Source organism: Oncorhynchus gorbuscha, linkage group LG16 (assembly GCF_021184085.1).
Source record: "Oncorhynchus gorbuscha isolate QuinsamMale2020 ecotype Even-year linkage group LG16, OgorEven_v1.0, whole genome shotgun sequence".
Classification (NCBI taxonomy): Eukaryota; Metazoa; Chordata; class Actinopteri; order Salmoniformes; family Salmonidae; genus Oncorhynchus; species Oncorhynchus gorbuscha.
In genome coordinates this window covers 67,387,706-67,400,915 of record NC_060188.1, presented here as the reverse complement: position 1 = coordinate 67,400,915, position 13,210 = coordinate 67,387,706, and the positions used below count along the sequence as shown (strand labels likewise).

General features: G+C 40.8%; 1 protein-coding gene across 5 annotated transcripts in view; it reads left to right on the top strand.

Annotated features, from left to right (window-relative positions):
- The first annotated feature begins 1,735 nt into the window (after positions 1 to 1,735).
- Positions 1,736 to 13,210, top strand: part of LOC123999306 (phospholipase D2-like) — a 31,521-nt gene continuing 20,046 nt past the window's right edge. The window contains exons 1-6 of one of the 5 annotated variants that reach the window (XM_046304924.1): positions 1,740 to 1,893; positions 3,135 to 3,169; positions 3,859 to 4,012; positions 4,175 to 4,305; positions 6,057 to 6,199; positions 6,370 to 6,463. In XM_046304924.1, the coding sequence (XP_046160880.1) occupies positions 3,871 to 4,012; positions 4,175 to 4,305; positions 6,057 to 6,199; positions 6,370 to 6,463 (510 nt within the window). In that variant the 5' untranslated portion in view covers positions 1,740 to 1,893; positions 3,135 to 3,169; positions 3,859 to 3,870. The other 4 variants (XM_046304922.1, XM_046304923.1, XM_046304925.1 and 1 more) reach the window with 4 other exon arrangements.

Genomic DNA, 13,210 nt, shown 5'->3' with positions numbered 1-13,210 from the left:
AAGAGGACTGGCCACCCCACATAGCCCGGTTCCTCTCTAGGTTTCTTCCTAGGTTTTGGCCTTTCTAGGGAGTTTTTCCTAGCCACCGTGCTTTTACACCTGCATTGTTTGCTGTTTGGGGTTTTAGGCTGGGTTTCTGTACAGCACTTTGAGATATCAGCTGATGTACGAAGGGCTATATAAATAAATTTGATTTGATTTGATTTGATTTGAATCCAAGCACAACCCCGCTTTCCCAGGGATTCAATCACATGGGAATCCAAGCACAACCCCGCTTTCCCAGGGATTCAATCACATGGGAATCCAAGCACAACCCCGCTTTCCCAGGGATTAAATGGAGCATGGCATCCTACCACACAACACAACAGTTTGAAGGTAGTTTTAATATTAAAGGCAAAGTAAATATTTATTCAAACCCTGACCTTACCAACAACTCACATGCAAGTAAGGCTGTATTGAATAATTTTGTCTACTACTGTCAAGTAATGTAATGTTTACATTTTTTGTTTCAGTATTATTAAAACCTTTGGGAATGAAGATGAAGGTGTTCTTAAGGCATATTAATGGGATACAGTTTCTGATCCGTGTGTGTAGTGTGTACGGTGAAAGTACTAGCCTATAGGGGTAAGCTCTACAAGTCTGAGACATTTCACACCACTATAATTATGAAACTTTTGAGTGACATAAGAATAGGCTACAGACCTTTAAGATCATGTTTTTTGTATTTACAATATTAAAATAATGTAACCTGAGATAAAACATATTTTCAGGTTGAACACATTTTATTTACTACTTCCACTGTGTGTACAGGGTGTGCTCAGTCCGTCTGACCTTGAATGACTGACCATCATGTGAGCACTATGGCTGGACAATATCTGCTGGTTCACCCTAATTTGCAGTCTCCACCCAAAGATTTTATGTTAAAAGTAGTTGTTACTTCAAAATGTTAAAGGCCAAGTTCAGTCAAAAACATGATTTCCCTGTGTTTTATATATATTTCCACACTATGAGGTTGGAATAATACTGCAAAATTGTAAAAATAATTATGATAATGCACTTTTAGTGTAGGAGCTATTTGAAAAGAGCTGTTTTGGTGGGGTAGAGTTTTTGCCTGCCTGGTGACATCACCAAGCGGTACATTTGCTAATAGACCAATAAGAAAGAGATTTCCAAATGTCATACCTCTCTGCCCGCTAGTTTTCAGTTTTCCCCTCCCCACTCAGACCACTCCCAGATAGTCCGAGAAAAATTATTGCTTGGTAAATTGCTCTTTGCTAAGAAGTTTTTTAAATGTATTTAAATTATTTTTTTTACACCATTTTAATAGAAAACAATCACAGTAAACAATTTGATATTGAGATAAGAACGGCTGCATTGGACCTTTAATAGAAGAATCGCAATGCAGGCGAATGTTGTGTGCTGACAATCACCGACAACCTGGCTACAACTGGAGCGCTGCTGTCTCCTATGCCAGCCACAATGCAACATTTTCTGTGATCATAGATAGGTCATGTGTAAGGAAATGTATACATTGTTGATACAATAATGCAATGTTTATGCGGACAACTAATCGCGCGCTATTGTATCATATTGAAACTCCTTTATGACTAATTATTCTACAGTAGTATCTAGTCTCGGTGAATGATTTCATGAATAATGCATGAATATACCATTCAGCCAGAAGAAACATTTACGCGTGCATCATTTAGAGTGATTACGGTATCGGGCGTGTCTCCCTCTTCTCTTTTACTTAAAAAAAACTACTGTTAAGTGTACTAGGACGGAGGAACTAGAATGAAAAACGATAGAAGTTCATTGATTTTTTGATTCAACAATACGGAATTATTTGGATTTTGACCATCATCTTTCAGATGTTTTCTGTGTGACGCTTTAGTAAGTAGCATACGCCTCTGCCAAATTACCCCCTCTAACTTTTTAAAGGGAACTACGGTGATTTAGAAATTGTTTTAAACAACACTTAAATAGGCCAGCTACAAAGGGCCTATGCGACATTTCAACCGGACCCTTCATTATTGTCTCACATTGCCAAATCTGCTCCTACGCTCGCATGCCAAGATTTTAGTTTTTTCCCTGGAATGTTTTGGAACTCTGTAACTGCAATGGTGAAACTGGGATGGGTGGAGGCTATGACAAAAACTTTCCATAGGCTATAAAGGTGCTATGAAGAATTATGGCTTAAGCGGGGAAATCTTCTAGCTAGTCAGTCATTTTAATGACAAACTAGCTAGAATATAGAACCTTTTTAGAAAGTGTTGATTATGATGTAATAAATGAAGCAAATATCTGTCTGATCATAGATGTTGGTTCCATGGGAGTACTGGTTGTTTTACAGTAATTGTGGAGCCACCAGTTGTGTGAAAAATACTCAATTGTCATACTTGAGTAAAAGTAAAGATACAGTACCTTAATAGAAAATGACTCAAGTGAAAGTCACCCAGTACTTAAGTACAGTGTCAAAACTTGTCATACTTGAGTAAAAGTAAAAAGTAAATGCTATAGATCAAACTCCTTATATTAAGCAAACCAGACACCAACATGTTATTGTTTTTATTTATTTATAGTCACACTCCAACACTCAGATGTAATTTACAATTGCAGTATTTGTGTTTAGTGAGTCTGCCAGATCAGAGGGAGTAGGGATGACAACGTGTTATATTGATAGGTGTGTGTGAATTGGACCATTTGCTGTCCTGCCTGAGCATTCGAATTGTAACTAGTACTTTTGGGTGTCAGGGAAAATATATATGGGTAAAAAGTACATATTTTCTTTAGAAATGATACTCTGCATAGTAAGAGACTTGTAGGAGACGGTGGTGCACATTTTGCCAATGCTTTCTCTCTCTCGCTCTCTCTCTTTCTTTCTCTCTCCCCCACTCTCTCTCTTTCTTTCTCTCTCTCTCCCCCTCTCTCTCTCCCTCTCCTCCCCCTGTCTCTCTCTCTCCCCCTCTCCCCCCTCTCTCTCTCTCTCTCTCCCCCCGCTCTCTCTCTTACCCCCCTCTCTGGATTGTGTTCCACCTGGAACCTGGTTGCCCAAGAAACAAATCTTGTCAGCCAATCGGATCCCTCAACCCACATGCATTTGCACACACCCTTCTTCTCTCATTGTGTCCCAGCCTTCTTATGTATCACACTGTCGATGATAAACCAGGTAAACACCACCAACACATGATTGCGGTGATTGCTCTCTGTATTTGCTGTTTAAAGCTGTTATCTCTTGTTTCTTCCCTCTTCAGCTCCTCAGTACCCACCCATATGTCATTGTGCACACATCATATTTAGCTGTTGACACTAGTCCCTCTACACCTGCTTGCTGCTGTGGTGTGATTGGTGTGAACTGTCTGGTTTACTGCGGTGTCTGAGGCACTTGAGAGGTCCCAGGATTATATTTAGACACACTTGAAGCCCCAGTTTCTCCTAGTTCATAGATCAATGTTCCCACTATTTATTACTTAGCTGTCTTATGTATCCTTTACGGTACTGTACTTCCTACATAACGTGTCTGAAAAATTGTTCTCTGCCTTATTGGCACAGGCCTGAAATTAGTCTAAATGACTCTGTCGTAGTGTTGTAGAGTCCCACTATTGGCCTGTTATTTAACCATGTTTTTGTTCCCCTCTCTCATAGAGAAAAAAAAACAATACTCCAACTAATCTTGCAAACAGTGTAGCCTCTGAAGAAATATTTTGGCAGTAGCAGTCCTAACTTAGTCAAACTTCAACAACACTTTTGTTGAGACACCTGTGCTTTTAAAATTTTGGACACCATAGCTAGATGTCTTGAAGATTATGATGATGGACTGTGATTCATATTTAGTGCTCCTTTTCTGTGTGATAAAAGGGATAGACCACCATGGCTAGTCCAGCACCAGCATGCTGCAAAACCCCTTCCAGTCCAGAGGGGGGAGTGGCGGAGACCCAAACGACAAAGCGCTTCATCACGGACAACTATGAGCTAAGCAAGGAAGAGCTAGATGGTCTCATGAAGGAAGGAGGTGAGGAAACACAGACATAAGTTGTTGATATAGCCTATACATGTTTTTATTCCCTCCATACAAATACCTTTACATCACATCAGACTGATGAGAGACTCCAGTTGTGGTGTTTTATTAATCTCTGATGATGGATTGCCCCCCCCCCCACACACACACACACAGAAGAAGAGCGTCCCTTCCTGGTGGTCCATCATCTGCTGGATGTAAAAGAGGCAGGTGTGCCGGTATTATTGCCTGGGACCCAGGTCATATGCAGAGTGGACAGCACTGAGAGATACACCACACGCTCCAAGGTGTGTGTGTGTGTGTGTGTGTGTGTGTGTGTGTGTGTGTGTGTGTGTGTGTGTGTGTGTGTGTGTGTGTGTGTGTGTGTGTGTGTGTGTGTGTGTGTGTGTGTGTGTGTGTGTGTGTGTGTGTGTGTCAACTGTAAATGTGTATATACAGTTGTAGTCGGACGTTTACCTACACCTTAGCCAAATACATTTAAACTCAGTTTTTCACAATTCCTGGCATTTAATAATAGTAAAAATTCCCTGTCTAAGGTCAGTTAGGATCACCATTTTATTTTTAGAATGTGAAATGTCAGAATAATAGTAGAGAGTGATTTATTTCAGCTGTTATTTCTTTCATCACATTCCCAGTGGGTTAGAAGTTTACAAACACTCAATTAGTATTTGGTTGCATTGCCTTTACATTGCTTAACTTGGGTCAAACGGTAGCCTTCCACAAGCTTCCCACAATAAGTTGGGTGAATTTTGGCCCATTCCTTCTGACATAGCTGGTGTAACTGAGTCAGGTTTATAGACCTCCTTGCTCGCACACACTTTTTCAGTTCTGCCCACAAATTTTCTATAGGATTGAGGTCAGGGCTTTGTGATGGCCACTCTAATACCTTGTCTTTGTTGTCCTTAAGCCATTTTGCCACAACTTTGAAAGTATGCTTTAGGTCATTGTCCATTTGGAGACCCATTTGTTACCAAGCTATAACTTCAGGACTGATGTCTTGAGATGTTGCTTCAATATATTCACATACATTTCCTCCCTCATGATGCCATCTATTTTGTGAAGTGCACCAGTCCCTCCTGCAGCAAAGCACCCCCACAACATGATGCTGCTACCCCCGTGCTTCATGGTTGGGATGGTGTTCTTCGGCTTGCAAGCCTCCCCCTTTTTCCTCCAAACATCATGTTGGTCATTATGGCCAAACAGTTCTATTTTTGCTTCATCAGACCAGAGGACATTTCTACAAAAAAGTATGATCTTTGTCCCCATGTGCAGTTGCAAAATGTAGTCAGGCTTTTTATGGCGGTTTTGGAGCAGTGGCTTCTTCTTTGCTGAGCGGCCTTTCAGGTTATGTCGATATAGAAGGTCCTTTGCTGTTGTTCTGGAATTGATTTGCATTTTTCGCACCAAAGTACGTTCATCTCTCTGAGACAGAACGCTTCTCCTTCCTGACTGGTATGATGTCTGCGTGGTCCCATGGTGTTTATACTTGCGTACTGTTGTTTGTTCAGATGAACGTGGTACCTTCAGGCGTTTGGAAATTGCTCCCAAGGATGAACCAGACTTGTGGAGGTCCACACTTTTTTTTCTGAGGTCTTGGCTGATTTCTTTAGATTTTCCCATGATGTCAAGCAAAAAGGCACAACGTTTGAAGGTAGGCCTTGAAATACATCCACAGGTACACCTCCAATTGACTCAAATGATGTCAATTAGCCCATCAGAAGCTTCTTAAGCCATGACATAATTTTCTGGAATTTTCCAAGCTGTTAAAGGCACAGTCAACTTTGCGTATGTAAACTTCTGACCCACTGGAATTGTGACACAGTGAATGATAAGTGAAATAATCTGTCTGTCAACAATTGTTGGAAAAATTACTTGTCATGCACAAAGTAGACATCCTAACCGACTTGCCAAAACTATAGTTTGTTAACATGAAATTTGTGGAGTGGTTGAAAAATGAGTTTTATTGACTCCAACCTAAGTGTATGTAAACTTCTGACTTCAACTGTAGGTGTATGACATGAACTGTATTCTCTGTCAGGTCAGTGTGTGCTCTCTGTACACTGTGAAGCTGACCCATGGCAAGTTCACCTGGACGGTCAAGAGGAAATACAAGCACTTCCAGGAGCTGCATCGTGACCTCTACAAGCACAAGATGATGGCTCACTTCCTGCCTCTGGGAAGGTCAGACTCAGAGCACCAATCAAAGCTCAGACATGCAAAGCAACCCATTATCTGAGTGGAGAGTAATTTGTTTAGAGGGGATGCAATTCAAATAAGAGTGAAGGCCTGTTGTGATTTCTGTGTGAGTTTAAGAAGGAACATTTTTAGAATATTCAAATATCTCTTTTTAGATTTGCAGCCCAGAGAGCGCAGCTGAGGGCTATGACAGAGGAGATGCCAAGTCTACACGGCACTGAGAGGATGAGACAAACCTCCAGTAAACCGGTATCACTCTTACATTCATTGACCCACCCAAACTGTATACAGTATGCACAAAGACAGACTCTGATAAACACCATGGTACACACGCAGACAGAGACCCACACATAACATAGTCTCACATAAAGGCTCACTCCACTGGGCACACCATGTCATTTCAACATGGAAATGTGGGTAATATTTGGTTGAGATGTTGATCAATGAGAGTTCCACCTTTATGCACCCACTCAAGACAGACCGAAGTTTGTTGAATTCCCAATGTGTTATTACTTTGCTTTCAACCGTTGAAAAGCACAACAAAGTTCAAATGGGAATAAAATGTGCTTCATATAATAGGACAACTAAATGACCTGGATTGCAGTTGAGATTACATAAAAAGTACATACAGATGTAGGATCTTAATTTGAGCCAGTTTGCTACAGCAGGAAAATAATCTTGCAGCAACAGGAAATGTGAATTATTATGTGGATTATAATTAATGGAATTTTTTGTAGGGGTTGATACATTTTTCAGTAGGGCAAATCAAGTCTGTCATTTTAAAGTGGAAATTACATACATTTTAAGCCTTTTTAAACCATGAATATATTACAAATTTGCATTTCCTGCTGTGCAGAAAAATTGTGATCTTACATCTGTAGTGCAAGATGCTAGACAGATTATTATAGCATTATTGTGAATATCTCCACAGACTTGCACATTTTGCGTGATATCTTGGACATGCACAATACACACCTTCTATGATTACATAATACATTTATAGATACAGTAATCTCAAAATGTGACCATGGGTTGTGTTACTCATTTTAAGGTTGAATAAAAACAGTTACATTAGTTTGTATCTTTTGTTCCACTGACAAAGTCTGGCTTTAATTACAGTTTGTCTACAAATGAATAATTTATATTTTGTATTCCAAGAATCAAAGTTAAAGAATAGCACTAAATCAAATCAATCCTTAATTAAAGTCTATTTAAAGTTTGTTTGATTTAGTCCTATTCTTTAACATAGATTTTTTGGTTGAGATGGAGACATGAATCCAACATATTAATTAACAACTTGAAGATAAAATGTAAAAATAACCAATGCTTTAAACCCTAGGCCTATATGTACTGTCTATATTTAGTTGAACCCTGAGTTGAATTGAAACAATAGTGGTGATGACTTTGCAAATGCTATACAGGCCTAAATATTGATGATATTAGACTTATAAAGTATGGTTACATTTTACTTTTCTCTGTTGAACTGACCCTTTGGAATGACGTCAATAGCAACAGGGAATCTATTTAGTTATTAAGAGAACACTCATAGGACTGTTACCGTGACCGTATTACCGCCACACCGGCGGTCACGAGTCATGATGCCAGTCAAATTCCATGTGTCCATTTACGGTAATTAGGCTTCTCCAAGCTCGGATGCTGCTGATGGTAATTAGTAGCCTACCAAACTTGCTAACTGCCTGGTACTCTGCAGTCTATTGCCCCTCTAATCACTGTGACATCAATGCAAATGTAATCAAAAAATGTAATCAAACACTTCATGAGAGCTCATGTTGTGAAACATTTCTATAGGCTATGCAATTGCGTGAGAAAACAGAGTGATGGCCTCTATTAAAAAGAGGAGGTCCCCTCAGCTTTCTACAGGCTAGGTCTAGTATATTTATTTCTCAGCCTTCCTAATATTGAGCACTTTGCTTCTCTTTAAAACAGGAGTATAGTCTACCTGGCTGGCATGAAAATTAACCACTGGAAAAGTGTCCTTCATTCGCTATTTAATTGTGTAGCTGATGTATTTTTCCCCCCAGTGCCCCTGTTATGAGATAGCTGCATGATAATGGTCCATTCTAAATCAAAACACATTTCACACATATATTATTGAGTATATGTAAAGACAAGATTAAATCAAGAATAGTGTGATGGGTAACAATATTAGCTTATCACTTGGAAATTGTATATCATCACTTTTTGTGAGTTTTTCAAATCATAAGTCACACACCTAATGTAGCCTAGCACATTGGAATATATGTTTTCGTAAAGTTTGTATCACAACTAAAGTGACCAAATGACTTCTTCAAATTTAAGCATATTAATCCGGGTTCCAACGGCTGTAGAGCCTAACTGGCATGCATACGCAGCGCGTGAGTTTCAAGTTTGGGGAAGATAATTTTCAACATAACAATGCACCTTTATAATAAAAGCATTATATGCATAATCACATTTGTTGTTACTTTGGATAATGGTGTTTTGTCGGACTATGGAATATTTAATTCTCGCACAGAATAGAAGAGGTAAACCTTTGTACTATGGGGGATAGTAGATTGACATAGGCTAGTGCTTTTGCTGTTCGTTAGGCCTACTCATCTTGTTGGCTGCCAAAAAGTAAATGTGGACAGTTCTTCCAATATCTTCAAAATGCACCTCAGAATTGGATAAGGATGCGTGCAGTTGCATCTCCAATATGTCTGTCTTCACTTCTAGCCTGTGAGAAAGACCCGATCACGTGACTGAGAACCATGTGAGTGAGAGGTGCAGCCGGGAGAAGGGAATTCTAAATATTATATTCAGCCCAAGGGCACAATGGCCACTGGCCGCAAAAGGCATGGATTCTTTTTAGGGGGAATTACGGCCACGCAAAGGGTATGCAGCCGGTAAATTCAAGGCATTATCAAGTGCTTGTGAAATTGTGAATGAGAGACTGATGACGTGTGTACAGCCTGTGCAAAAAACAACAACGCAGAGCTCATGCCTTTCATGCAATCTTTTTCAAATCATCATTAGAGTCGCATCATGCAGCCTTAGAATGTATTAAAAATCCAAACATATAGCCCAACATTTTTATCACAATGCTCAACACAGAATAGCCGCATCTATGCACTCCCTGAAATCATTTGGAGAAAATATCCTTTCCTTTTTTTTCAGCTATGTTCAATTGTATTCTTCATACTATAAAACAATATAAAATAATGCCACGGAATTCTAAACAAATCTTGTCTGCTAAATGAACTAGTGTAGCCCACAGCCCAATGGCAGAGTCAGATTAGGGCCTAGCATAAATTCTTCTGAAATAGACTACATTTTCTTCATATCGTGGTTCTTTAGACCTGTCTAAAATAAATAATTGATTTATTGTGATGGTGTAGGTTATATTAAATCTATTTATTCAATTTTTGTCAAATGTAGATGTTCCAAAGGTCTGCATCAGTGGCTTGTAGGCTATGCGTGGGATCCAGAAGATGCTAAATGTGTTTATGTTAATTAACGGTCAATTACCATGAGACCGGCAGTTAATTGCTTGAAAATCACTGTCTGAAAAAATGTAATGACCGCCATAGCCCTCATCGCTCAATAATAATTGTCCCGATAATTAAAAAAATATATAATCTTTATTTAACCTTTCATAACTAAGTAACTTAAGAACAAATTCTTATTTACAATGACTGCCTACCCCAGGCAAACCTGGACGATGCTGGGCCAATTGTGCGCCACCCTACGGGTCTCCCAATCACAGCCAGATGTGATACAGCCTGGATTCGAACCAGGGACTGTAGTGACACCTCTTGCACTGAGATGCAGTGCCTTAGACAGCTGCACTATTCTGGAGCACATTGGTAACACATTGGTAGTAGTGACAAATGTCATAGCTAAGCAGGACTGGGATTGGTTAAACCCTGGATGGGAGACCAAATGGATAGCTGTAGGTAGATCAATTATCCTGGCATAATGATAGTGAATATAACGTTGAAGATCTGATGTTCAAATAGAGGTACAAATAGAACATATCTTATAAAAGGTGTGTCTATGTTGAAAATGGGTTAACCAATAATGATATAAGTTTGTAAGTTTGTACTGTTAGGTGACCTAAACTGGGACATGCTTAACACCCCGGCCGTCCTACAATCTAAGCTAGATGCCCTCAATCTCACACAAATCATCAAGGAACCTACCAGGTACATCCCTAAATCCGTAACCATGGGCACCCTCTTAGATATCATCCTGACCAACCTGCTCTCTAAATACACCTCTTCAACCAGGATCTCAGCGATCACAGCCTCATTGCCTGTGTGCGTACTAGGTCTGCGGTCAAATGGCCACCCATCAATACTGTCAAACTCTCCCTAAAACACTTCAGCGAGCAGGCATTTCTAACCGACCTGGCCCGGGTATCCTGGAATATTGACCTCATCCCGTGAGTAGAGAGTGCCTGGTTGCTCTTCAAAAGTGCTTTCTTCTCCATCTTAAATAAGCATGCCCCATTCAAAAAATGTAGAACTAAGAACAGATATAGCCCTTGGTTCACCCCAGACTTGACCACCCTTGACAGCACAAAAACATCCTGTGGCGTTCTGCATTAGCATCGGATAGCCCCCGCGATACGCAAATTTTCAGGGAAATCAGGAACCAATATACTCAGGCAGTTAGGAAACATAAGGCTAGCTTTTTCAAACAGAAATGTGCTTCCTGTAGCACTAATTCCAAAAAGTTTTGGGACACTGTGAAGTCCATGGAGAATAAGAGCACCTCCTCCCATCTGCCCACTGCACTGAGGCTAGGAAACACTGTCACCACCGACAAATCTACGATAATCGATCATTTCAATAAGCATTTTTCCACGACTGGCCATGCTTTCCACCTGGCTACCCCTACCATGGCCAACATCTCTGCAACCCCTGCCGCAACTTGCCCAAACCCCCCTTCCCCCTCCTGCTTCTCCTTCGCCCAAAACCAGACAGCTGATGTTCTGAAAGAACTGCAACATCTGGATCCCTACAAATTAGCGGGGCTAGACAATCGGCACCCTCTTGTTCTAAAATCACCTTCCGAAATTGTTGTTTACTAGCCAATTCAACCTCTTTCGTATCGTCTGAGATCCCCAAAGATTGGATAGCTGCCGCGGTCATCCCCCTCTCCAAAGGGGGAGACACTCTAGACCCAAACTGTTACAGACCGATATCCATCCTGCCTGACCTTTCTAAAATCTTCGAAAGCCAAGTTAATAAACAGATCACAGACCATTTTGAATCCCACTGTACCTTCTCCGCTGTGCAATCTGGTTTCCGAGCTGGTCACGGGTGCACCTCAGCCACGCTCAAGGTCCTAAACGATATCATAACCGCCATCGATAAAAGACAGTACTGTGCAGCTGTCTTCATCGACCTGGCCAAGGCTTTCAACTCTGTCAATCACCGCATTCTTATTGGCAGACTCAATAGCCTTGGTTTTTCTAATGACTGCCTCGCCTGGTTCACCAACTATTTTGCAGACAGAGTTCAGTGTGTCAAATCGGAGGGCCTGTTGTCCGGACCTCTGGCAGTCTCTATGGGGGTGCCACAGGATTCAGGATTCTTTTCTCTGTATATATCTGATGTAGCTCTTTCTGCTGGTGATTCTCTGATTCACCACTATGCAGACGACACCATTCTGTATACATTTGGCCCTTCTTTGGACACTGTGCTAACAAACCTCTAAACGAGCTTCAACGCCATACAACACTCCTTCCGTGGCCTCCAACTGCTTTTAAATGCTAGTAAAACTAAGTGCATGCTCTTCAACCGATTGCTGCCCGCACCCTCCCGCCTGACTAGTATAATTACTCTGGACGGTTCTGACCTAGAATATATGGACAACTACAAATACCTAGGCGTCTGGTTAGACTGTAAACTCTCCTTCCAGACTCACATTAACGGGATCGATATGACAACAGCCAGTGAAAGTGCAGGGCGCCAAATTCAAAACAACAGAAATCTCATAATTAAAATTCCTCAAACATACATGTATCTTATACCGTTTTAAATCTTGTTGTTAATCCCACCACAGTGTCCGATTTCACTTTAGGGAAAAAGCAAACCATGCAATAATCTGAGAACGGCGCTCAGAATCTTTGTTTTAATCCGCCATGTTGGAGTCAACAGAAATCAGAAATAACATTATAAATATTCCCTTACCTTTAATGATCTTCATCAGAATGCACTCCCATGCATCCTAGTTCCACAATAAATGTTTGATTTGTTCGACAATGTCCATTATTTATGTCCAAGTAGCTACTTTTGTTAGGGCGTTTAGTACACAAATCCAAACGCTCGTGTAGTTCAATACCGTTCCAACCGGAGAATTCCATTGTCTGTAGAAAAGCCATGGAACGCAGGTCGCTCTCATGTGAAATGCACGTGACCAGGACCTGGCTCTCTGCGAGACCACTGACTCAAAGAGCTCTCATCCGGCCCCACAGCACAGTAGAAGCCTTGTTCAAGTTTCAAAAGACTGTTGACATCTAGTGGAAGCCCCAGGAAGTGCAACTTGAACCATATCCCACTGTGTATTCGATAGGGCTGAGTTCAAAAACTACAAACATTTTCTCAGGTTTTTGCCTGCCATATGAGTTCTGTTATACTCACAGACATCATTCAAACAGTTTTAGAAACTTCAGAGTGTTTTCATTCTGAATGTACTAATGCTATGCATATATTAGCAACTGGGATTGAGGAGCAGGCCATTTACTCTGGGCACCTCTGGGCACCTTTCATCCACGCTACTCAATACTGCACCTGCAGCCATAAGAACTTAAGCATCTCCAATCCAAAATGAAATCTAGAATCGGCTTCCTATTTCACAACAAAGCCTCACTCATGCTGCCAAACATACCCTCGCACAACTGACCATCCTACCGATCCTTGACTTCGTCATTAAAACTCATTTTTCAACCACTCCCCAAATTTCTTGTTAACAAACTATAGTTTTGGCAAGTCGGTTGGGACATCTACT